The sequence below is a fragment of the Rhinoderma darwinii genome, chromosome 7 (assembly GCF_050947455.1).
Source record: "Rhinoderma darwinii isolate aRhiDar2 chromosome 7, aRhiDar2.hap1, whole genome shotgun sequence".
NCBI lineage: Eukaryota > Metazoa > Chordata > Amphibia > Anura > Rhinodermatidae > Rhinoderma > Rhinoderma darwinii.
Genome location: NC_134693.1, coordinates 47,035,820 through 47,062,997, shown reverse-complemented (window position 1 = coordinate 47,062,997; position 27,178 = coordinate 47,035,820). Strand labels below are relative to the sequence as shown.

General features: G+C 42.4%; 1 protein-coding gene and 1 long non-coding RNA gene across 8 annotated transcripts in view; one reads left to right on the top strand and one right to left on the bottom strand.

The window, feature by feature from the left end:
* The window catches only part of LOC142657859 (uncharacterized), a 29,769-nt gene extending 24,719 nt beyond the window's left edge, over positions 1–5,050 (bottom strand). For all 3 annotated transcript variants that reach the window (XR_012849991.1, XR_012849993.1, XR_012849992.1), the window contains exons 1-2: positions 4,756–5,050; positions 3,468–3,629 (exon numbers count right to left, since the gene is read on the bottom strand). This is a non-coding gene — a long non-coding RNA (uncharacterized LOC142657859). The remainder of the gene's footprint in view (positions 1–3,467; positions 3,630–4,755) is intronic.
* PBX1 (PBX homeobox 1) overlaps positions 1–9,919 on the top strand; it is a 112,183-nt gene extending 102,264 nt beyond the window's left edge. For 3 of the 5 annotated variants that reach the window (XM_075833335.1, XM_075833336.1, XM_075833334.1), the window contains 2 exons: positions 1,141–1,230; positions 7,569–9,919. In XM_075833335.1, coding sequence (XP_075689450.1) covers positions 1,141–1,230; positions 7,569–7,661 — 183 coding nt within the window. In that variant the 3' untranslated portion in view covers positions 7,662–9,919. The remainder of the gene's footprint in view (positions 1–1,140; positions 1,231–7,568) is intronic. The other 2 variants (XM_075833337.1, XM_075833338.1) reach the window with 1 other exon arrangement.
* The last annotated feature ends 17,259 nt before the right edge of the window (positions 9,920–27,178 follow it).

Sequence of the window (27,178 nt, the reverse complement as noted above, 5' to 3'; positions counted from 1 at the left end):
CGACAAGCCCAATGTTCAGATATTCATGGATAATTGTTTGTGGTTTCCCACCGGCAGCCACTCACTAGAGACTGTTTCATTGGAAGTACTTTCGCCCTCAAATATGTTTTTGGTGCCCTAAGGGAACCAAGGAAAATTGGGGGAAAATAATCACTGATCGAGGTTGAGATATGGATGGAATAAAATGCTAAAACTTTTTTCTTAGGGCTACAAGTTAACAGTAGTAACCAAAGTGGCCTCATTTAAAAAATCAATGATATGAGAGGAACAGCTAAGTAGGAAATATGTTACATAAGACACAGATCAAAAACATCCAGGTGGAAAACCAAAGTGGATTGTGAGCCCTTCAAGAACGTATGGAGGGCTCTTTGGGTTCGAATTGTCCTGATGTTTGGAGATTAGTTGTAAATCGATCTGATCTGTACGTGCATTCAGATCTGTGTGGTCTGTGTGTATTTCTTGAAGGAAACCTTACTCTTTTTAATGTTGTGGACTCTTGATAGAGATTTGGTTTGTTCAGAAGTTGACTCGTGGATAATGTTTTTCATCAGCTGTTTTCAGAATAAGTTCACTTCTCATCTTGAAAAAAGAACAGCAAAAACTCCATTTGGTAATCCACTCCTGCAGGGCAGACACTAACTAACCTGCTGCATACAGTATATATTGCCCATTTTATAGGGTCTGACAGATTGGTTGCTGCTGTTGGCTGCTTACAGAGGACGAATGAAAATATTCAGTTAACCCTTTGTAATTTTAAGCGGTTACATTCTGTTCCTTGGTTTCAGCATATACACACATTTGTTTTCTTGCCCCTATATGTATATATATTTTAATGGTTCTGCGTTGAATTTATTTTGAAATTTTTTTTTGTATTTCCCTTTTTTTTTTTTCCTTATTTCCGACTATACCTTCTGCACATTTCCTGTAAATTTATTCCCTTTTTTTCTCTTTGGCTGGATTCCCTGCTTCCCTTTCATTACCATTTATCTCGTTTAAGATCTTTCACACTTGTCCTTTCATTGTCCCTACTTTCTTTCCGAGTACTTTCCATGTCTTCTATATGTTCTTCTCTGTTTTGTGTCTCTGTCCTCATCATGTCATTGTACCCTATCTTCACCATTAGTATTGTCTGTCTTCCAGGTGGATACCCTTCGCCATGTTATCAGTCAGACAGGCGGATACAGTGAGACTCTGTCAGCGAATCAGATGTACAGTCCGCAGGGCATCAGTGTAAGCAACGAACCTCTTGTTTTCTCTGTCTGTTTCCCAATTATTTCAAGTCCACAGGGCCCTGACTGCCACATTGCACACACTTCTCTCCCTTTCATGGTCACCTATTCTGCTTTGTGCCGGTGAAGCCAACGGCCAGCGCTCTAACCACGAAAGATGCTCAGTGTAGGCAGCTGGAGCCCAAGCCTGTCACACGCAATCAACTTCCTTGTGCCACCTGCGGCCACTTACAGTCAGCCGCGGAAAATAGCCAAACAGGTGACGCATAACATGGCCACAGCAGAACAAGTGTGGAATCCATCTGTGTTAACCAATTCCGTGCCGAGCAGACGTGTCCCTGTTTGTAAGGTGGGACGGAGGTACGGGGTAAATTGATTACATGACTCGGTGTCCTATATTGAATATGACAACAGAGCTGCATTCCCCTCTGTGAAATATTCTGCACACTATATTAATTTGTAATAAGCATTGTTACTGCACGTTTGTGCAGTTTACAGTCGCAGCCATACATGCGTGGACGTATTTGTGTGTTTGTTGGAGGGCGGCAGAGAGGAGCAAACATTCCTGGCAGTGCTTGCGGCTGGGAATGACATGTAAATTCATAGCGACAAGCCGTGTCGTATGGAGTGAAATCAATAAGACAGACACAGGGAGAGCGGCTGCAGATTTGGGACAGCAATCCAAATACATTTCTCAGATCAGCCATCCACCATCCAAAGGCCGTGACAGAGGGAGGGAGGAGGGGATGAGATCTGACATAAACACAGAAATAACACAAGATGCACACAGCGCTGTGGGAGGGGAGAGCCGCAGGCTCACATAGGTATACAGTGGTTTTGTTATTTTCAGTGTTCCATTTGCTTGGTAGAGAACGTTTACGCAGCGCTATATCTCTGCCATAATGACTCTGTATTTAATTATACACATATCGCAATATGAGGCTCTCTCCATGCATTTGCATCAGAGCGTAAGAGACTTGTGACATTCACAATAAGCAGAGTGCTCCTACAACAGGTATTGATTCATTCCATTTTTTATCCGAGCTTGTTTACTTCTGAGATGTAGAGATGGCAAATGTTTCTTAATAACTGAAAACAATCTCAACCGATTTCTTAAATAAAGCATTCTATTCTTCACGTACAAGTTCTTTTTACAGAATTTTTTTTATTTCTATTGTAGCAAAACACACCCTGCTAATTCCCCACTTTGAACACCATTCACTTGCTGCTATCATAGGGTTAATGATGATTGGTACAGAAAAAAAATAACCGTTCAGATCATTTCCCCCCATCCCCACAACCCACCCCACCCCCGATAAATGCAATCTTTTTGCTCGTGTACGCGCACTGAGATCATGGATATTTTCATTTTGCGCGTAGTATAAAATCTCTGGACGCACCAATTTTTTAATAACTAGGCTGCATGTATCTGTTCCCCTCCCCCTCCAATCTTGGTGATTTATTCTCACTACATTTTAATCCCTGTAACATCATCTTGTTCTAATATAAACCTATATTATAACGTGACTTAAATTGTGTAATGAAAATATATTAAAGACTGTATTAAATTATGGTTTACCGTTTTGATACAATTTGCCACAACTGAGAGAGATCAAACATAATACAGTATTATAGCCTCTAAGGCTCTTTTCATACTAGCGTTAATGGGGGCTTGTTGGGGCTTACGGTATTTTTGATGGCAAAAAAAAAGTTAATTTTAAATTTTAAAATATACTGGAATTATGATGGACCCCATTAAAGTCAATAGGGTTGGTCAAGATTCAACTGTATCCTTCAGAAATCAGAACTGGCATAGCAGTCATGGCTCCGTTGTAAACACAAACCATGATGCTAGTGTGAACCAGTTAAAGGGGTATTCCTATCTAAGACATTTATGGCACATCCATGTGATATGCCATAAATGTAGATGCGGTCCCAGCTCTGGGACTAGCAACTATGGTGAGGCAACTGCCGCATCCAGACAAACAATCAATGGAGAGGTGGCCGCGCATGTGGCTCTTTCCATTGATTCCACTGCTTCCCCCTCTTTCTATGAAAGCATAATGGAATGGGTAACTCATGTTCTGGAGATAGGTGCGGGTCCCAGAGCTGGGACCCACATCTATCAGACATTTATGGCATTTTCCGTGGATATGCCATACATGTCCTAGATGGGAATAACCATTTACCAATGGAAACCAATCCAAATAAATATGAAAGAAGTGCTATCAAACTTACCACAAAGGTGAACTGAGCATAGCAGGTAGTGAGTGTTTCCAGGGACCATATGGAGAATAAGCTCTTAGGGAGAGTCACAAGTAAAGCTCCTGAGATATTTTGTATTACTTCTCAGTCAGTGATAACTGCTGTCTGTAAGAACCTCCTGTAGAGTATGAACACCTAAAAATTGCCATTAAAGAGGAAATACAGTCAAAGTGTTCTAAAGAAACACGTGGGTGAATTTGGGAGCTCAGACCACCAGTGTTTTTGCAGAAAGATAGGGCTCTATAGAGCTTAAATCCTTTGTTAATGCTCAGGGATTGCTTTTACTTTGAAGGGGTTGTCCCAAGATTAAATGTTATCCCCTAATCACAGGATAAGTGATAACATGCTGATCGGTGGGGGTCTGACCGCTGGGACCCCACTGACCACAAGAATGGGGGTCCGATTCCCCCGAATGAATGGAGCGGAAGTTCGCACAGCGCTCGGCTACCTCTGGCAGTGCCATAGACCGTAAATGGAGCGGCAGTACGCATGTGGCGACCTGCCGCTCCATTCATTAAGAAGAATGGGACCCTGTTCTCGTGTTCAGTGGGGTCCCAGCGGTCTGACCCCACACTGATCAGCATGTTATCGCCGATCCTGTGGTTAGGTGATAACGTTTAGGGCTAGTTCACACAGAGTTTTTTTGCAGGAGGAAAATTCCTACTGCAAAATCTGCTCCAGGCGTTTTTTGCACAGTGGTTTGACAAAAATGTGTCAAAACACTCGTCGAGGCGTTTTTTTTTCCTTCTCCCACTGATTGAAATGGGGTTTTGGAGGCAGAAACCGCCTTAAGATAGGTCATGTCGCTTCTTTTTACTGTGAGGCGGTTTTTCCGCTCGCGGTAAAAAACCGCCTTCGCCTCCCATTGAAATAAAAAAAAACTCGTCAAAAAACTCAGTGTGAACAGGGCCTTAATCTTGGGACAACCCCTTTAAGGCTATGTTGACACCTGGTTTAGGTGCCTCCGTCTTGGTTTCCCATCACTTTTGACTGCAAACTCCATTGTTATTCATTGTATGATGCATTTGGCACACCACTGTGGCTTCCGTGATGAAGAGAACCCACAGCATAGATGTGGACAGCGCCTAAATCTCTCTACAGCGCCAAAAGAGTTTACCTTGACCAGCAAACCACCACTATGTATTGTGCTCGGAGATCAGACTTCACCAATGTGGCTGGATTTCAACTTTTAAATGTTCACTCAAACAATTCAGATTTTGGTCAGTCATGGAGCTCTGCAAGCCCTAAAAGTTTAATTTACCTGAATGATGCCATTAGAGATCCCCTGGTGTCCCCTACTAGGCCGCAGCTGAAGTCTGTGCTGCCATAACAACCAAGCACTGCTTTCCAGAGACAGTTGGGAGTCCCATATAGGAAATATACCCAAACAGAACCACGTAATGTTACAATGATGACTAGTCCCTGCAGGACACCAGCGATGGGGATTGTGTAATGTTTACAGAAAACATGAGCGATTTATACATGCAGTCGGGCTCCATTACGCATTGTTTCTAACTGCCAGTTTATTATTTCCCCAGCCTGGGAGGGGCTTAGTTCCGTGCACCGCCCACTGATGTCTATGTAAGGAGAGGAAATTAACATGCAGCTGACTCAATGTCATGGCGATGGCAGCAATTTGATGCTGCAATGTAGAAAATATGTAGTAACTCCAAAAAACCGGTAGCACAGAGGGTATTTAATGTAAAAGTAAGAAACGCACATAAAATACCATGTGCTGGCTGATTATTATTTTTTTTTCATTTTTGACCACAGTGTTCCTTTAAGTTGTCATCTTTTGTCAAGCTGTTAGGGTATGTTCACACAGGGTGGATACGCTGCGTAGAAGTACACAGCGTATCCAACCTGGCGCCTGCAGGGAGTTCCAGGCAAAAAAACGCACCAAATTGTGGTGCAGTTTTTTGGCTAGAATGTCCGGTGCGGAAAACAGAGGTAAAAAAAAAAATCTTATACTTACCATAGTCATGGCGACGTATCCCTCTGATGTCCTGCAGCCGGCTTCCTGGGATAATGTTTCATCCCATGTGACCACAAAAGCCTGTGATCGACTGCAGCAGTCACATGGGATGAAACTTCATCCCAGGAGATTGGCCTGGACGGAGATTCATAGAGATTTGGCTAAGTATAAGCTATTTTTTTTCTGAGTCGTGATCTTTGCGGTAGAATTGCAGCTTTTTTCACTGCATAAATCGCAACATTTGCTATTTGATGCAGGTTTTACCTCGCCATTGAATTCAATGGGGAAAACCTGCAACAGAAAAGCAGCGATTCCAAAGCATAAATTGACATGCTGCAGATTAAAAAAAAACGCACCACAGGTCAATTTGTCAATGGTTTGGGTTTTTTTCGGCTTATTTTTTACACAGCGAGTGAATACGATTTGTTTGAATCTGATCCACTGTTCAGCTACTGTATTACACTGCAGATTTTCTATAATAATCTGCAGTTTTTACGCTACATGTGGGCATACCCTTTTTTGGGACATTGGGAGCTGTCCTAATTGGCACTGTTCATGTCACCAATGAAGCTAGAGCTTACTAGTCGTCAAGAATACCACATCGGAGATAGACATGCATTTCTGTTGTCTGCAATGTCTGAGGGTGCCTTAAGACCTTTTTGTGGTTGTTTTTTCATTACCTCATAAGCCAACACAGATTTCTTGTAAGGTTTTATCTCTCCAGTCTACTAATGCTACGGGATATGTGAAGTGCAGGCATTAAAACACAAAGTTGAGTATAAATATGAATGACCTATAACAACTTGTAATGCTCTTGAATACTTTCTCATTCTCTTGCGTCCCTAGCCATCACTTTGTTGGTTCACAATGACCCCACATAACATGAAGTGTCATTTATGTGCATTAAAGAGATGGCGAAGGGACAGGAACAGATGATCTTGTGACATGGCAATTACAGTTCTGAGATAGATTGGACGCAAAAGAGGAGGGGACAAGACCGGGCCACTGTGATTACAGAGAGGCCGCCACAAAATCATAGGTTGGGAAATAAAAGGCTGCCAGGTTCTGCTTAGAGGTGGATCCAGAAATTCAAGCAGTGTCCTTGAATCAAGGAATATGCCGCATTAAGGAGAGGGTCACACCTTTCGTACAGCCAGGATGGCATGAGAGACTTGCCAGATTCAAGGTTCACAGAGGACAAGCTGCACTGCAGTGTGCACTTGTAAAATGAAAAGCTCATTCTAGAATAGTGCTCTCCGAAATAGGGCCCCATATGCATCATGTTTTTTCCCAACGTATAGCATGTGCACCAGTAAAGCGCACGCTAAACGTGTCCCTAAGGCCAGACACCTTCCTGTTCTCCAATGTCTTAAAAGAGTTCTCTGGGTCACATTGATGGCCTATTCTTAGGATGGGTCATCAATGTTTAATCGGTGAGGGTCCGATCTACTAGTGCTATGTCACCTTCATTTTACACAGGCACTGTCTCTGATCTGTTCACTTATTCAAGTGAATGAGACGAGCGGAAGTACCAGACACAACCACCCATATGGACAAACTGCTCTGCCTGTGTACACCGTGAAAGTGAGGGAAGTCCTGAAGATCGCACCTCCACCATAAACATTCATGAGTAAACTTTCTTGCACTAAGGCCCTTTTACACCGGCAGATAATCGTCCGGTGCAGCGAGCACCGATCAACGAGGTCTCGTTTGCTCCTGTCACACGGAGCCATGGATGGGGACGAGCGGTCGTTACTCCGATCACTTGTCTCCATATGTTATCATGTCGGCAGTGCGTCTCCCTGTTTACACAGGGAGATGTGCTACCGACAACGATAATAATTTTTACTTTTTAAAAACTATTCGACCAGCAGATGATGGAGCGTTTGCTCGTTCATCTGCTGATCGCTGCCCTGTTTACACGGGGTAATTATCGGCAATGAGTGTTCTATGAATCGCCCAGTGTAAAAACCCTTTTACTTACTCCTATTTAAATATTGGTACTGATGGGGCATGTTAAATTATTTTCTAATGTGTCCTTCCAGTGTCTAGTTTTATGCACTCAAAGACCTAAAGCATTCCTTATTTTTTTGTTTCAGGCTAACGGAGGGTGGCAGGATGCGGCCACCCCTTCGTCTGTGACTTCCCCTACGGAAGGACCTGGCAGCGTCCATTCTGATACCTCCAACTGAGCAGCCGGCTCCTGAATTTCTACTCTTGAAAGCCAGAAACCATCCCTTCCCTCTCACTCCAGATGGCCACTGTGGGAATGCAGCGAACAAAGCAAACTCTTTTGGCATATTCATTAGAAACTTCAATCCTTCATTGATACATTAATCCATGCCTACTTTTCTATCAATGGTTACGGTTATGTAGCTTGTAGTCTTTTTTGCTTTTTTTTTAATTTTTTTAAACTATTTTTAATTTTTTTTTAAATTAGTTCGGGATGAAGCGTATAAAGCATTTATTACATTATTGATTTAAATGTGGCTGTACCTATGCACACAAACAGCCATGTTTAAATGATCCCAAATAATGCTTTACAAACCTATGACTGATTGTGGAAGTACCATCCATTTGCATTTGGCATCTAGCCCCCATTTTTGAACATGCTAAAATGATAGCTGAGGGCCAAAAATCTTGACATTCATTGTTCTCTCATGCAGTAAAATGTCCTTTTGCAACATGGGACTAATCCATGGGTACTACCACACGTGTGTGACCTTCAGTTTCTTCAGAATGCTCATTCTTGGACTGGTGACCTCTATCCCTCAAACTTCTTATAGTTAATCTGTTCTTAGCTTTGAAAAAAAAAAAAAAAGACCATCTTCGGAAATCACTAGATATACAGGATCATGAGGAAACCCTTAATATACGTGGATTAAGTATACTAACCAAAGGCTGTACATTTTAAAAGACAATAAACTGGAAACCAGTTTTCATGATGTGTTGCTACCAGAAGTAGTTCCAGCTACATATATCGCTAAGATGTTCTTCTACATTGACCTTAGTTCTACTCTCCAGACAGCAGTTCTTCTCCAAGCACGGAAGCAGATCATCTGCTAGTTCACTTGGAAAAAAGTATTCTCCGTACAAAAAATATATATCTGTAAGCCTTGTTGTCGAACCAGAGCGCCGTCCATTGCCTGTAATCTCTGATTTGGACATCATTCTCTTCATTGGAAAGTCCTCCAAAGGACCGTTACAAAATCATGAGGATCCATTTATTTTCATCACATGATGGATGTGAAGCTAAATGTTCTTCTAGTGAACTGTCCTGTGGTCATTTACTACCAGCTTCTGCACATGGGTATTATTACTTTATTATTTTTTTATTTTTTTTAAGATAAATTCTCTAAAGAATATTTTTCTTTTTTTTTCATTCGGACTACCTAATTTTACAACACCTATCCGTCCCAGGTACTATGGCTGCTTGTAACTTCAAACCTTTCTTCATCCTGTAAACTATGACTTGTCCCAAGGAATTTTCGCCCAGCTATGGTTGCATTTCTGGACATCATTTCATTACTGATTAATCTTCTTGTCTGGCAGTTCTCCACAAGCACCTGCACAGGGTGTCATCAATCCACGTTTGATACCAAAAATCCGCATGTACTCGCACAGAGGAAAGACGGACACAGAGGGAAGTGCTCAGCTTTATTAACATTCACTGCGGTTTCACATAACTTGTGTATCGTCGATTGTTATATTTGAGATAAACATTTGATGCTGGATGTTCTTGTATATTCTGAAGAAAACAAAAAAGACACAAGATAAAAAGACAGAAGAAAAAAGACATCAAACAGCCAAAAAGTTGTCCTGGGTTTAATAATCTTTATTATGAAAAACAGATAAAATCTTTTTAAAAAAAAAAAAAAAAAAGTCCTGTTACAGAGATCACACCCGTTTAGCATGGAAATAGGTTGCTGATTTCTATTTTATGTCTTTCATATTCCTTGCTTAGTTTTAACACAAAAAAAAACAAAACTACCTACATGTGTTTTTTTTTTTTTCTCTATTCTTTTTAACACCGCGCGTTTGTGAGTTATAACGCAATGCTAGATAAATGTAGTTGGGCACCTTTTTAGTTATTGTTTTAATTTTTTTCTAAGGGATGGGGTGAGCGGGCGGGCACAGGGTTTGGGGCAAATTTGGGACTGTTTCAGGGGAAAGGGTGGGGCATTTTCCATATATGACCCCTTTACGGCCAGAGTAGTCTGACATATATGCTGTTATTTGCCCCTCTGGCAGAAACGGGGTTAAAGAGGCAGACTCAAAGATTCTGCTAGATAAACCCATTTTGTAAACTAAAGTTAAAAAATAAAAAGCAAAAAAGTTAAGAAAAAAAAAGTTGGAAAAAAAGTTGGAATAGTTAAACCTTAATAGGTACATCATAAAATGTACATTTAATAACTTTTCTGAGAACCAGAAATAAATTCTTTTTTTCCTGTTTTCAGTTCTTATTTGTTTCAAAGCAAATGTGAAAATGAAATGTGATAATCCCTGAAAGTGGCAAGTCATTTCATGAAGCCTACAAAAAGATTATGGAGGCCCACAACAATCGTGGGAAACATTAGGGTATCTGATCTTGGTGTAACTCAGGTAAATTAGAGGTTTAGTTAAAACCCAACCTGGTAGAATTAACACTGCCTTTTTAGCGTCCGCTTGGCATATGGGCCAGTAAAACAAAATGCTGCAAAACATCAACAACTGTCTAGAAAACTATTGCAGTACTCGTATTCTTTACTTAATCTAAGGGCTTATTCAGACATGCATATAATACAATTTTTTGGTGATAAATATGTCCGTATCAAAGCAGCATTTGGGACAGTTTTTCTTTTTCCTATGATGGTATCTAATATGATTTTGTTGGGGGTAAATATACAACTCGCATGTGAATACAATTTGACCTATATTTTTAATGCCATATGGTCCCATTCTTGGGCATGTTAGGAAGTGTTAAGAAAAGATGGTTGTTGTAGGCTTGTTCTTACGGTTACTTTCCATCTCCAATAAGAATCAAAGGATAGTGGTTTGGTCCCAGGTGTCAAACAAACCAATCTCCTCTACAATGGCTCCACACACAAGGCCTCATGCACAATATACGGGAAGGTGTCCGTCGGCCATAGAAATTGATGACTGTAATTACGGTTGAAATCCACAGTTGTGTGCGTGGGGCCGAACTGGTTTACTACTTTTAGCAGTAAAGATTGAAATCCCATAATTTCCGACTCTATTATCCCTAGTTTATCTAAACTCACTACTATTAAATGCTATAAAAAAAAAGTTAAAATATGTCTTAAAAAGTTGAAACCACAATGAGATCCATTACCAGCAACTAGAGAAGAGGTGAAAGTGTGGTAAATCTTCCCAGGAGTGCTGACCTGCCAAAATGACTCAAATTGCACAGTATGTACTCATGCAGCGACTCCTCTGAAAAATATCTAAAGAACTACAGACCTCCCCAGTGTCAGGAAAGGTCATTTTCCATGATGGAATAAGGTTAACAGTCTGAGTCCTGTGATACCAGGGGAAAGACGCAACCGGACAGCACAATTTCACCTATAGCACCCTCTCTTCCCAGGACTTCGGTTAGCGTACAGGTACTCCGCTAGTGCCAGGACTTTGGTTAGCGTACAGGTACTCCGCTAGTGCCAGGACTTCTGTGGCTCTAGCTAGTCTCATGGTTAATTCCCTTGATAAAGTGTAGCAGGTAAGAAATCAGACGGCTATAGGAGAAACTAGAGGTTGTCATTGCCTGTAGCAACCCTAGAAATAAGTCTCAATAAGCTACATGGACAGTACAGGTCAGGCAGTTCAGAAGTCGGCTACAGGAGGCCGTCCACAACATATGTGTACCAGGAGTGAAGGGTAAATAAAGTTTGAAAATCCAAGAGTCAGTAACAAAAAATAAGCAGAGCCGAGTATGCGGTACAATAGTGGGTAGTTCAGGAGGGTAATCCGATGAGTCAAGGTTGAGTAACGGTGATGTAGCAGAGCCGAGTATGATTAGGAACGATACAGGAGATGAGTTAAACAAACCGGGTCAATCAGGAGTAAAAAAAAAAAAAAAATGCACTGAGAGTAGCAGGAACTCACAAGCCAAACTAAGAAAAGGATAAACTATAACTAAAGAAACGGATGTGTGTATGGCCCTATGGAAATGAGTGGTTTAGTATGCTTTCTGCAAAGAAAACCTGAAAAGACACTGAAGAAAACAGCGGTTGTGTGAATGAGTCATAAGGCAAGACTAGTGTAGTTTGTAGCAATGGATGCAGTCAGTATCTATTTGAATCAGCAGAATACGGATCCATGACGGTGTCATGGCTTCTGTTGTAAAGAAAATCCATGACTCTAATGTGAACGGTGCCTAAGAACGAGACTGGTAAAAAACATAAGAATAATAAACACAACATTAGACGGTTGCTTGGTACAATTTTCCATAGACCTATAACTAAAAACTTGAGCTCTTTGTTCAATCCATGGACAGTTTAAGAATCGGAGACTTTTCAGTGTGGTAAATAGCATGGGACATAAATGCTATAAGGGTAAGGGAACATAGTGCGGCCACGTTACGTTTATGTTGCGTTTTTCAACCGCAGCAAGTCCTTTTTCAATAGAAGTCAATGGTGAAATTTTATTATGGGCAGACTGCTGCTGTTATATTACAATGTCGTTTTTGTGCGGTTGAACGCATCTTCATAATGTCCGACCGCATGCGGTTAATGACCGCGCTGCCAATGTTGTTGAACTGCTTGCGGTTTTCCTAACTGTTCTGCAATGCCTTGTAATGAACTATATACAGGAAGCTCCTAACAAACTTCAACCCCAGTGAAAATTGTGTCCATAAACTATTTCCTTTAGAAAAAAACACAACAGGCTGCAGAATTGCAGTGAGAAAAAACGCATGCAGTTGACCGCAACAAAACCGAATCAACGATGCACCGTGTGGCCTTACCCTAAGTGTCCAGGGTGTCAGACCTCATGTCTGAATCTAAATAACGTCCAGCCTTCAACAGCAATCCCCAATATCAGCCCGTAGAGATCAGGATGGAATGTACGATCTATTGGAAAGTTGGATCACTCCAACAATCTTCAGACAAACCTTTAGAACCCCTTTAAGACGGTGTTACCAGAGTGAGGATTGCGCTTTTACAATACAAATACTCAGGATAATTTCACTCAAGAAAATGAGTGATAAGTGTTCAGAAATTCTAATTCGGTGTTTTTTATGGTTAAAATTACTGAAAGACTTGATTTAGTAGTGAACGGGACTGCTGATCTAAGGACATGAATGACCGGATCTGGTCTGACTAAATTTTAAGACCAAATTGACATTTATCCTGCTGCTAAGGAAACGTCTGGCCACGGCTAGCTCTAGGATATGGTTTAGGAAATTCTACTATTCGATTAAGGCCTCGTGCACACAACCGTTTTACTGATGTGTGGTACGGACTTCCTGGACCCATAATTTACACCTGAATGTCTCTGATGTACGCACTGAGATGTTTTTAATTTTTCCTCAAAGATCCCTGAGAAAGTGTATTACAATGGTATTCTTCCTCAGAAACATTACTTCTAGGGAAGAATACAGTGCTTCACAGAGGTACTATATGGAAGAACACAAAGTGCTTACGGGTCTGTATTACTCCATGTGCTGCTGTACAGGGTCTGCACTGGCACATTTGGGGTGGGGGGTAGTATTTGACCTGCTGATGGTCCTGTTTTTAGTACTTTCGCTTGATGACATGCAAAACGCCCTTATTCTACTAATTTACATTCCCATAAATCATTGAGCATCATTCTTATATGTACCATACACATTAATTCAAATACTGTAGGCGTGAATATAGCAAATATCACCCAAATAGGAATAATAATAAGCAATTGTATCTGTAAAGCTGGCAGTACACACTAAGATTATTTATGGAAAAGAAAGCAGACAATTCTCAGCAAAAGGGCGATCTATCATGGAGAATTTGGATAAAGTGTCGACAAATCTTTAGATTAGGTGAAAAAATAACTGCCTTAAAGGGGCATTCCCAGAATGGACAATCATCACTTATCCACAGTATAGGTAATAAGTGTGATCGCTGGGGTCCCCACCGCTAGGATGCCCACCGATGACTAAAATAGGGATTCCGTTCCTCCTCTGACCCCAAGCAGTGAGGATGAGCTTGAATGGAGTGGCAACCGAGCATGCGCCCCAAAAGCCCCATTCAATGTCAATAGGACTGATGGAAATAGTGCTATACTCGGCTGTCTCCGTCAGTCACATAGACTTTGAATGGAGTAGCACTGTGCATGCTTGTTCGCTGCTCCAGTCTCACTGCGGTCGTGCAGTGAGGAGAAAGGGGGGGCTCGGGACCTTGGTTCTAGTAATCGGTGGGATTCCAGCAGTGGAGCCCCCATATATCCGGCACTTATCACCTGTCCTGTGGATTGGTGATAATTGTACATACTGGGAATACACCTTTAATTGAAGCCATTTAGGTATAGTAAGTCGGATGTATCTAAACTCAGAGATAAATTGGCCTTATTGCCCATACCAGCCTTTCTATATGTCCGTTTACATTTTATTACTTCCGATACAATTTAGAAATTGAAAGATGATTTTTGATTGTTTGCTATGGGCAATAAGACCACCTTTTCTCCGAGTGTTTTGATACTTAAAGAGGCTGTCACCAGATTATAAGTGCTTATCTCCTACATAATGTGATCGGCGCTGTAATGTAGATAACTGTTTTTTATTTTGAAAAACGATCATTTTTGAGCAAGTTATGAGCAGTTTTAGATTTATGCTAATTAGTTTCTTAATGCCCAACTGGGCGTGTTTTTACTTTTTACCAACTGGGTGTTGTACAGAGGAGTGTATGAGGCTGACCAATCTGTGACCAATCAGTGTCATACACTTTTCATTGTTCCAGCCCAGCTTCTTTCACTGCACAATCACTCTGGAACAATGAGAAGTGTATGACGCTGATTGGTCAGCGCCATACACTTCTCTGTACAACGCCCAGTTGGTAAAAAGTAAAAACACGCCCAGTTGGGCATTAAGAAACTAATTAGAATAAATCTAACACTGCTCATAAGTTGCTAAAAAAATTATCGTTTTTCAAAATAAAAAACACTGCTGTTATCTACATTACAGCGCCGATCAGATTATGTAGGAGATAGGGCACTTATAACCTGGTGACAAAGACTCTTTAAAGAGTAAAGATACTTTTACACTGGTCAGGTTTGGCCGGTGCAACAAGCGCCGATCAAAGAGACAGCTCGTTAATTGGCGCTTGTTTGCGCCTTTTACCAGCAGCTACTATGGGAACGAGCGGTCATTACTCCGATCGCTCGTCCCCATACATTTTTATCACGTCGGCAGCACATCTCCCTGTTTACACAACCATAATATTTCACACATTTAAAATGATACGATCAGCAGATGAACGAGCAATTCACAGGACGATGATTGAGAACGAGCATTCTTTGAACGCTCGTTTGCCCGATAATTGGCCAGTGGAAAAGGTCCTTAACTGTCCTTTCGTAAAATGTTTGACATGTCAGAGGTTTTAAACAATAGGGGTCCGGGTGCTTGGACTCTCACTGATCGCTGAAATGAAGCGCTCAGAAGCAGTATTTTGGTAACTAACAACACTATAAATATAATTTAGAGATGATCTATTCTTGTACTTGAAGATGCCATTTCTGCTAGACTCATTGATAAAAATGATATTTGTATGGAGACAAGATGCATACGGCACTATGGTCTGTTCTATAAGGAGATCTAATAACCATCATACTGTCTGTTCTGTGCCCAAGTCCTGTTCACTTGCATCATGTTAAGGATTTAAAGAATTCCCTATCCCGGACATGTTGGTAATATTAATAGGAGCAGATTTAAAAAAGTTTCCTTGAACGTTTTTTTTTATTATTAATGCCTGAAAATTTCGGCGATTTGCAGTTTTATGCCAAACAGGGTCTGCTACGTGTTTCATTGTCTGTGCAGTTTTATGCCAGATAGGGTCTGCTACCCGTGTCTTTGTCTACGCAGTTTTATGCCAGACAGGGTCTGTTACGCGTGTCTGTACCATCTAGCTGTAAATGCCGAAATTATTTTGAAATTGCTTTGAATGCAGATGGACAACAAAAAGATGGGTTTTGATCAGCAAAACACGGCTTTCCAAAGATTTTTAAAAAATTGCATTAATACATGAAAATGAATCAACTTGTTAGAAGGGCATCTTAAGGGTATGTGCACACACACTAATTACGTCCGTAATTGACGGACGTATTTCGGCCGCAAGTTCCGGACCGAACACACTGCAGGGAGCCGGGCTCCTAGCATCATACTTATGTACGACGCTAGGAGTCCCTGCCTCGCTGCAGGACAACTGTCCCGTACTGTAATAATGTTTTCAGTACGTGACAGTGGTCCTGCAGCGAGGCAGGGACTCCTAGCATCGTACATAAGTATGATGCTAGGAGCCCGGCTCCCTGCAGTGTGTTCGGTCCGGGACTTGCGGCCGAAATACGTCCGTCAATTACGGACGTAATTAGTGTGTGTGCACATACCCTAAGGGTATGTTCACACGGCGGGGGTCCGTAACGGCTGAAATTACGGGGATGTTTCAGCCTGAAAACATCCCCGTAATTTCAGCCGTACCGGCATGTGCAGGCGCTTGAACGCCGCGTCAATTACGGCCGTAATTAGCGCTGCTATTCATTGGAGTCAATGAATAGCAGCTCCAATTACGGCCAAAGAAGTGACAGGTCACTTCTTTGACGCGGGCGTCTAGTTACGCGCCGTCATTTGACAGCGGCGCGTAAATATACGCCTCGTGTGAACAGACAAACGTCTGCCCATTGCTTTCAATGGGCAGATGTTTGTCAGCGCTATTGAGGCGCTATTTTCAGACGTAATTCGGGGCCAAAACGCCCGAATTACGTCCGTAAATAGGCCGTGTGAACATACCCTAAGAGTTTTTTCAGGCGTATTTAGGAGTGTAAAATGGTTGCATTACTCTCCGAAATACACCTTAAGGCTGAGTTCACACGGGGCGGATACGCTGCGTAAAAGCACGCAGCGTATCCGCCCTGTGTGCCGCAGGAAATTCAGGGCGAAAAACCACACCAAACTGTGGTGCAGTTTTTGCGAAAAACTGAACCAGGGCCTCCTGGGGTGACTTTTCATCCCAGGAGATCGCTGCAGCCTGTGATTGGCTGCAGCGGCGGTCACATAGGATGAAGCGTCATCCCAGGAGGCCGGCCCTCTGACGTCATCCAGGCCGGCGTCCTGGGATGATGTTTTATCCCATGTGACCACCGGTACAGCCTGTAATTGGCTGCAGAGGTCACATAGGATGAAACGTCATCCCAGAAGGCTGGCCTGGAGGAAGAAACACCGACTCCTTGGTAAGTATAAGGCTGGATTCACACGAGCATGTTCGGTCCGTAAAGGACGGAATGTATTTCGGCCGCAAGTCCCGGACCGAACACACTGCAGGGAGCCGGGCTCCTAGCATCATAGTTATGTACGACGCTAGGACTCTCTGCCTCGCTGCGGGACAACTGTCCCGTACTGTAATAATGTTTTCAGTACGGGACAGTAGTTCTCCATGGAGAGGCAGGGACTCCTAGCATCGTACATAACTATGATGCTAGGAGCCCGGCTCCCTGCAGTGTGTTCGGTTCGGGACTTGCGGCCGAAATACGTTCCGTCCTTTACGGATCGAACATGCTCGGGTGAATACAGCCCAAGATATTTTTTTCAGAGTTGCGTGTTTTGCGGTGGAATCGCTGCGAACCTGCCGCAAAAAACGCAACAACTGCTATGTGTTGCGGGTTTTACCTCCCATTGCATCCAATGGGGAAAACCCGCAACAAATAAGCAGCGTTTACGCAGATACATGCTGCAGAATAAAATTCCGCACCGCAGGGCAATTTCTGAGCGTTTTTTCCATTCAGTATTTACGGAGTGGATGAGATTTGTTTTATCTCATCCACTTTGCTGCTACTGTATTTGAGGCGGATTTTCCGTAACAAATTCTGTTGCGGAAAAAACTCAATATTTCCGCAATGTGTAAACTGACCCTAAAAGTGCCTGCAAACATCTTTCCATTATTTTCAATGGTTAAAAGCGAAGTAGTGCATGCCATGGTTTTAAATAAAAGGCTTAAAATTACGCCTCGTAAAAAAGTGCATGTCACTTCTTGAACAGTTTTTGAGGCAGATTTTGACCATGGATAATGCCAAAACGCTTTTAAAAACCCACTTCAAAAACGTTTGGCAAATTTGCCTCAAAAACAACCGTTTTTTTCTTAAAAACCGCCTACTGTTTTTCTGTTTCGTACAGATGTCGTGTGATCATACCCTTATAGCAGTCTTCATATATTAAAGTTATCCCTCCTGGTGACCGGAGCGACTGTAAAGCCTTATTTACACAAATGTGTGTCAAATCAGCTGTGAAAAACGGCTCCGTTTCACGGCCAATTTGCATCTGTGCTGGACCCGTTTTCACGGATCCCTCATTGGCTTGAGTCTATTGAGGGATCCGTGAAAACGAGTAAAAATAGGACATATACTATTTTTTCATGGGCAGTTAATGCGGTCCGTTAAATCAACAGCGTGTGAATAGCCCCATAGAAGTACATTGATTTGAAAAAATGGCTGTCACACGGCCATTTAAGTGGTTCGTGTGAATAACCTCTAAGGTCACCTTTCAATGCTTAGATATGGAGAGGATTCAAGAAAACTTTGAAACAAAGCTCTATATTAAAAACACCCCTAAATAATAATGTATGTGTCAGGGGGATGGGTGAGACCTCACTATTGAAGGAGTTTTTCAGATTTTATTAAACTGTTTTGCCTACCCTTCTAATTTAATTTAAATTATACAATGCAAATGCAATATTCTCACGTCTAAGGCTGGGTTCACACACACTATTTACGGACGTAATTCGGGCGTTTTAGCCCCGAATTATGTCCGAAAATGCGTCTCAAAAGCGTCGGCAAACATCTGCCCATTCATTTGAATGGGTCTTACGATGTTCTGTTCCGACGGTCATTTTTTTTACGCGCCGCTGTCAAAAGGCGGAGTGTAAAAAAGACGCCCGCGTCAAAGAAGTGCCTGTCACTTCTTCAGACGTAAATGGAGCCGTTTTCCATTGACTCCATGGAAAAACAGCTCCAATTACGTCCGTAATGGAGGCAGCGAAAGACGCCTGCACATGCCATTACGGCTTAAATTACGGTGCTGTTTTGTCCTGAAAACAGCCCCGTAATTTCAGCCGTAACGGACGCTGCCGTGTGAACATACCCTTACACTTACGTCTTTGGCTCATGCAATCCATCCAGTGTTGCAAAACTGCTTAATAGCTGATCCCTTTTGAATGTTTAAAATAGGATTTTGTGCTCTATAGAAAGCAGGTGTAAAATACATTTGAACATTGCGGTTTCCCCAACACCATATTACTAGTAGAAACTGCTATTCAATATAGCTTTATTATAAGCAGTACGTTGTATTCATGGAGCATAGACTAATATTTGAGTGAGGAATAAATTTAAAAAAAGATGTAAAAGCAATAGAATGACTGGGGATAAAAGTCAGAGAGAAGAGAGGCACTCGGATTGTTACTGAATGACAGACGTCAGCCAAGTATATGTCCATGTGTGTACAAAATACTGGCTGCATATCTGCTAAAAGGTGATAGAAGCCAGACATTGAACTTCAGTAAACCCAGTTTTCCTGGCTTTCTTTTCAAGCCGCTCAAATTTATTGTAGAAGAAGCTTGAAAGGGATGTTTGAAGCAGAGTGGAGAGGGACAATGGCTTTCTACGGCTACATTCAGACGAGCGTGTGTAACCTCGGATGTGAAAAACTGACATTTTTCACGCCCGAGATGCACTCCTGAGGGACGCGTTATGACTCATCCCTCATAAACTAGAGTCTACGGAGGGATGCGTGAAAATGCAAGAAAATAGGACATGTCCTTTTTTTCCATGGATCCGTCACATGCCTCCGTTGAAACAACGGTCGTGTGAACGCCACCATTGAAATACATGTCATGTGTCCGTGTGATGGCCGTTAGTTTAACGGCCGTCACACGGACGAGTTACACGCTCGTCTGAATGAGGCCTTAGGCTACTAGTCATCATGGATGGCAAAAAATACGGTATACTAGTGTTCTTGGGAAATCAGGGCTGGAGTTTAGCAGCTGTAGCCATTTATAAGTAACTACTTGTATATGAAACCTTAAACAAATGCATAACATTCCAGACTTTGAATGCAGACGCCACATGTCTTATCTGCTATACTGACAAAAAGCACATGAAGACTAGGACTACACAACGACAGAAAGCTGCCGTAAAGTCATGGTGAAAATCCATGTCTAATCAATGTAGATCACAATATGAACTTTGGCTGATAATAACAGCTCACAGGAATGTCTTAAAGAGGCTCTGTCACCAGATTTTGCAACCCCTATCTGCTATTCACATACCATAAAGAAACAACCAGAGCTTTTGACGCCAATATATATATAAAAGTAGTAAATTTTTATTAGACAAATAACATGGACAATTAAAATACAGAAAGATACGACTCTAGTGTGAATTGCGGAGACAATATCAATATTTGTTGCTAGCTCAAATATATGGGTGTACATATAAATAACTAAAATGATCGAGACACATTTGACACCAATATACCCTCCCTCATAGGAAGAAAAAGTTCTCTTAGAAGAAATAGCTGTGGAATACAGATCTACTAACTAGTGAATACCAGAAGAGGGTATAATCTAAGTGACATTGCTGTCAAAAGAGTCATATGTCTGGTCATGAACTCACCCATAGATGGCAGCAAGAAATGGTAAGTGGTGTCAGCTCCGCTACATGAACCCCATGTAGCGGAGCTGACACCACTTACCATTTCTTGCTGCCATCTATGGGTGAGTTCATGACCAGACATATGACTCTTTTGACAGCAATGTCACTTAGATTATACCCTCTTCTGGTATTCACTAGTTAGTAGATCTGTATTCCACAGCTATTTCTTCTAAGAGAACTTTTTCTTCCTATGAGGGAGGGTATATTGGTGTCAAATGTGTCTCGATCATTTTAGTTATTTATATGTACACCCATATATTTGAGCTAGCAACAAATATTGATATTGTCTCCGCAATTCACACTAGAGTCGTATCTTTCTGTATTTTAATTGTCCATGTTATTTGTCTAATAAAAATTTACTACTTTTATATATATATTGGCGTCAAAAGCTCTGGTTGTTTCTTTATGGTATGTGAATTTGTTATGGAGCTGCTTATGTGACATGAGGGGTACGTTCTGTTATTTGCAGTGCCCAGCCCTTATTACACACTTGTTTCGAGTCTATATATTGATCCCTATCTGCTATTGCAGCAGATCGGCGCTGCAATGTAGATTACAGTAACGTTTTTATTTTTAAAAAACGAGCATTTTTGGCCAAGTTATGACCATTTTTGTACTTATGCAAATGAGGCTTGCTAAAGTCCAACTGGGCGTGTTTAAAGTAAAAGTCCAACTGGGCGTGTTTAAAGTAAAAGTCCAACTGGGCGTGTATTATGTGTGTTACATCTGGGCGTGTTTACTACTTTTACTAGCTGGGCGTTCTGACGAGAAGTATCATCCACTTCTCTTCAGAACGCCCAGCTTCTGGCAGTGCAGACACAGCGTGTTCTCGAGAGATCACGCTGTGTCGTCACTCACTTCCTGCCCCAGGTCCTGCATCGTGTCGGACGAGCGAGGACACATTGGCACCAGAGGCTACAGTTGATTCTGCAGCAGCATCGGCGTTTGCAGGTAAGTCAATGTAGCTACTTACCTGCAAACGCTGATGCTGCTGCAGAATCAACTGTAGGCTCTGGTGCCGATGTGGCCGACACGATGCAGGACCTGGGGCAGGAAGTGAGTGACGTCACAGCGTGATCTCTCGAGAACACGCTGTGTGTCTGCACTGCCAGAAAATGGGTGTTAACGAACAGAAGTGGATGATGCTGATTCGTCAGCATCATACACTCCCATTCCTAACGCCCAGCTAGTAATAGAAGTAAAAACGCCCTGATGTACACAGATAATACACGCCCAGTTGTACTTTTACTGTAAACACGCCCAGTTGTACTTTTGCAAGCCTCATTTGCATAAATACAAAAATGGTCATAACTTGGCCAAAAATGTTCTTTTTTTAAAAATAAAAACGTTACTGTAATCTACATTGCAGCGCCGATCTGCTGCAATAGGAGATAGGGGTTGCAAAATCTGGTGACAGAGCCTCTTTAAAGAGAGTCTTTCAACAAGACAGACCCCCTTTAAGTAAGAGGAACACAGAGACAGCTCGTTGATAGGCGCTCGTTTTCTCCTGTCACAAGGAGCTAGTATGGGGAAGAGCGCTCATTACTCCGATCGCTTGCCCCCATACATTTGTATCATGTCGGCAGCACGTCTCAGGAAATGTGCTGCCGACAACGATAATAGTTTTCACATTTAAAACGATACGATCAGCAGATGATCGAGCATTCACGGGCGAATTAGTTCATGAAATTTCTTCCCTTTTAGATATTCCACAATCAATTGTGAGTGGCATTATTGTAAAGTGGAAGTGCCACAGCAACTCAGCCATGAAGAGGAGACCACGTAAAGTAACAGAGCTGGGTCACCAACTGTTGAGGCGCATAGTGAATAAAAGTCGCCAACTCTCTGTTGACTCAATAATTGCAGAGTTCCAAACCTACTCTGGCATTAAGATCAACACAAAAACTGTTCCCTGGGAGCTTCATGGCGTGGTTTTCCATGGCGAGCAGCCACATGCAAGGGCTGAATGAAGTGATGTAAAGCACGCTGCCACTGGACTCTGTTCTGCGGAGTGGCAAATCTCCCCTTTTTTTTTTTTTTAATCTGGTCGTCTAATGGTTGAGCCTGAGTTGGGCGAATGCCAGAAGAACATCACCTACCTGACTGCATTGTGGGGGAGAAGGGATATTGCTATGTGGTTGTTTTTCAGGGGTTGGCCTTGGCTCCTACGTTCTGGTGAAGGGAAATCTTAATACTTCTGCATACCAAGACATTTTGGACAATTGTATCCTTCCAACTTTGGGCGAACAGTTTGGGGAAGGCCCATTCCCGTCCCAGCATGTCTGCCTCAGTGCACAAAGCAAGGTCCATAAAGGCTTGTTTGGGTGAGTTTGGTGTGGAAGAAGTTTACTGGCCCACACAGAGCCCCGACCTAAACCACATCGAACACCTTTAGGATGATCTAGAACAGAGATTGCAAACCAGGCCCTATCGTCCAACATCAGTGTCTCTTCTGGACGAATGGGCAAATATTCCCACAGACACTCCAAAATCTTGTAGAAAGTCTTCCCAAAAGAGTGGAAGCTGTTTTAGCTGCAAAGGGGGGTGAGGGCAACTCCATATTAATTCCTATGGAGTTAGAATGGAATGTCATAAAAGCAGCTGCAGGTGTAATGTGTATGTGTCCCAATACTTTTGTTCATATAGTGTGTGTGTATATATATATATATATATATATATATATATATATATATATAATCTGAGGACTGGAAGAGTGTGGAGGGATATATACAGTATATCGTATATGCTTGGTGCCTAGGGGCTTAAGCACAGAGTTTTATAGTATATAATATATACTGCTCATTGCCTTGTAGAAGGTATACCCAGACAAATGCTCATTGTCAATGGGAGCTGCCGTCAGTTCAGGCTAGATTGTGGCTGCAGCAGTGTCCTGCTGGTGGGCCTTCCAAGCGTTGGTGGGGAGAGGCTGAGCGGCAGAGGACAGTCCTGGTAAAGGGGGCCGCTGATAGGAGGCTGGTGGTCTGATTGTTGGTGTCAGTGAGCTAATGATCGTTTGGGCGTACTGGCGCTCATCGCATAACTCCACTCAATGAACACAGCGGGTAGCTAATACCCACAGGTCGGCAAAGTGGTATGATGTCACCAAACCAACTAGTGAATGACCAGAGGGGGAGGTGTGGGGCACGTCCTGGGTTGTGTGAATACAGCAAAGGATATGCCTCAGCCATTTACCTTTTTATGCCCCCTAAAGTTGAGACAGAGGATCAAATTATATCCTTTGCTCCTCCTTACTGTAAAACTGGGTGGTTTAGCAGGCTTCCTGACAGCTGTCTTTATCTAGTATCCTGGGGCACTTTCCCTCTGTCCCATCAGAAATGTCTCTCTATATACAAATGTAGCATATACATTTTTTTCACATTTTGTTATGTTGAGGTCTTGTGCTAAAATTAAAAAAATCAAGTATTTCCCCATCATTCTGCACTCAATTTTGCATGGACATAAGTATTCAGATCCTTTGTATGACACTTGAAATTGAGCTCTGGGGGCCCCCCATTTCTCTAGATCATCCTTGAAATGTTTCTACGCCTTGCTTGGAGTCCACTGTGGTAAATGCATTTGATTGGACATGATTTGAAAATACACACCCCTGTGTATATAAGGTCTCACAGCTGGCAATGCAATGCTGCAGAGAAAGTTCCCAAGTGCAGAGTGACCTCCATAATTCTTAAATGGAAGAAAATGGGAACAACCAGGATGCTTCCCAGAGCTGGCTGCCCCACCAAATGAAGTAATCGGGGCAGAAGGGCATTGGTATGAGAGGTGACTAAAAATCCAATGGTCAGTCTGTCTGAGCTCCAAAAATTCTGTGTGCAGATGAGAGAAACTTCCAGAAGATCAACCATCACTGCAGCACTCCGCCAATCTGGAGTTTGCAACAAAAAAAAAACCCCTAAAGCACTCTCAGACTGTGAGAAACAAGATTCTGTTGTCTCATGAAACCGAGATGGAACATTTTGGCCTCAATTCTAAGCGTCATGTCTGGAGTAAACCAGGCACTGCTCATCACCTGCCCAATAATATCCCTACAGTGAAGCATGGTGGTGGCAGCATCATGCTGTGGGGGTGTTTTTCAGTGGCTGGGACATGGAGACTGGTCAGGGCTGAGGGAAAGATGAATGGAGCAAAGTAGAGAGATACTCTGAAAACCTGATCCAGAGTGCTCTTGAGCTTAGACTGGGCTAAATGTTCACCTTCCAACAAGACAATGATCCTAAGCACGCAGCCAAGACAACATAGGAGCAGCTTAGGGACAACTCTGTGAACGTCCTTGAGTAGCCCAGCTAGAGCCCTGACATGAACACAATCAAACATCTCTGGAGAAACCTGAAAATGGCTGTCCACCGATGGTCCCCATCCAACATGACAGAGCTTGAGAGGATCTGCAGAGAAGAATGGCAGAAAATCCCCAAATCCAGGTGTACAAACTTTGTGGCATCACACCCAAGAAGACTGGAGGCTTTTATCGCTGCCATAGGTGCTTCAACTAAGTACTGAGTAAGGGGTCTGAATGCTTATGTCAATGCAATATTTTAGTTTTTCAATAAATTAGCAAAGATTACTAACATTCTGTTTTCATTTTGTCATTATAGGGTATTGAGTGCAGAATGATGGGGGAAAATGCGTTGTTTTTTTAAATTCTTATTTTAGCACAATGCCTCAACACAACAAAATGTGAAAAAATGTAACATTGGATTTCCGAAAGCACTATTGAATAGCACCATACAGTGGAGCAGCACACTATGAGAATCTAGCAGGGGTCTACCAGACGTGTGTCTAAAACAACAGTTCAGCAAACCCTACTGCGTATGGGGCTCCACTGGTCACTGCTCCTATGCTAACAAAGGTGCATAGTAGTATCGGAATTGGACCACCGATGATTGGCAAAGGGTTGTCTTCTCCGATGAGTCCCGTTTTCTGCTTTATCGAACGGATGGACGTTGGCTTGTCAGGCAAGAAACATCAGAGATTAAACACCCTGCAACCATTACTGGAAGAACAAATGCTGGTGGCGGCAGCGTTATGGTCTGTGGAATTTTTTGTTGACGCTCCCTGGGCCCACTCATCCATGTGGAAGTGGATCCATCGTTGCATTTCACGTTCACCCATACATGCTGTTTGTCTCCCCTGGGGCAGATGGAATCCTCCAGCAAGCATGACAAAGACTTCCAAGTACCTCCCTGGTCCTCTAATTTGCCAGACTTGAACCCAATTGAGCATCTGTGGGACCACCTCGATCGTCTTGTTTTTACTATGGATCCTCCCCCACACACCCTTTAGCAAATGTGGGATGCACTGCAGTCAGCATGGCTCCAGATACCGGAGACAACCGACCAGCACCTCATTGAGTCACTCCCAGCCTGTCTAGCTGCTGTCCGTGCTGCTCACGGCGGTTACTCTGGATATTAGCTGGTGGTCATAATAATGTGTCTCGACTGTGTGTGTGTATGTGTGTGTATATATATATATATATATATATATATGTATAATTTATTTTCACCTATAAGGAACTCTTCCCTTTACAATAATTTTACCACTTTTGACAAGTCTTCTACATTTCAAAGGCCTAGCTTAAAGCCATTTTGAATGTGGAATCCCCTACCCTTATGAGGCAGACTATATTTTCTCGCCTAGACGGGTCCAGTTCGCTAGGTTTCCTTTTTTTTCACGGAAGCAAAAGTGCTGCAGACTGCACTTTTGCTTCCGTGAAAATAACGGAAACCCATTAAACGGAGGCAAAAGGAATCCAACTGAAACAAAAGAATGACCATTTAAATCAATGATAATTCAAACAGAAGCGATGCTTTCCGTTTGGATATCCGGTCATCTCATCCTCTGAAGGAAGAGACCTAAACGGGATACAGCGGTACTGTGAACTTAGCCTTAGCTAACAGCTCTCATTGGTACAGAGGTAGACTAATGTAACCACTGTTGTAGGTGAAGGTTTTCCCCTGAGCATAGTAACAGTAAGGGAATAAAGGGAAAAGAAGGAGCTGTCTGGGTAGCGGGGCTTTGAAACATGCTGAGGTCTTGGTCTGACCTCTAGTACTGTGTTGGAGCTGCCTGCTCCTCCCTCCCTCCCTAAATATGGTTTACTGCTGTTTGTGACTATATTGGAATGTCACCCCTCTTTATTAGAAGGGGGTTAGTCTCATTAAAATGAGTGGACATTTGGTGACTGATTGGTTTGAGCTTATGGCTAAGCCGGGTAAGGCTATGTTCACACCTGCGTTGTGACATTCTGTTGTTCTGCTCCGTCAGAAGGGAAGTAATGGTTCCATTGCACAATGAATACCGCCGGAGGCCGGCCGAACCCATTGACATTAATGGGTTCTGTCGGCTTTTCGGCGGGGTGTCCGAGATTTTACCGGATAACAATAGCGCAGCATGCCTATTGTCTCCGGTAATCCCTACCGTATCTGCGATGGAGGCCCCAAACGGAGCCTCCAACGCAGATGTGAACAAAACATTCGTTAAGTTGCTTGAGTTAACATGGTTATCGTTTAACAAATGATATTGGTTTTTGAGATACAGTGTGCAAAAGTTTTAGACAGTTGTGGAAAAATGCAGAAAAGTAAGAATGCTTTCAAACATAGAAGTGTTAATAGTTTTATTAATTAACAAAAGACAAAGTGAATGAACAGAAGAGAAATCTAAATCAAATCAATATTTGGTGTAACTACCCTTTGCCTTCAAAAAAGCATCAATTCTTCTAGGTACACTTGCACAAAGTTAGGAATTTTGGAGGATTATAGTCAGGTGTATGATTAACCAATTATACCAAGCAGGTTATAATGTAGGTTGAAACACA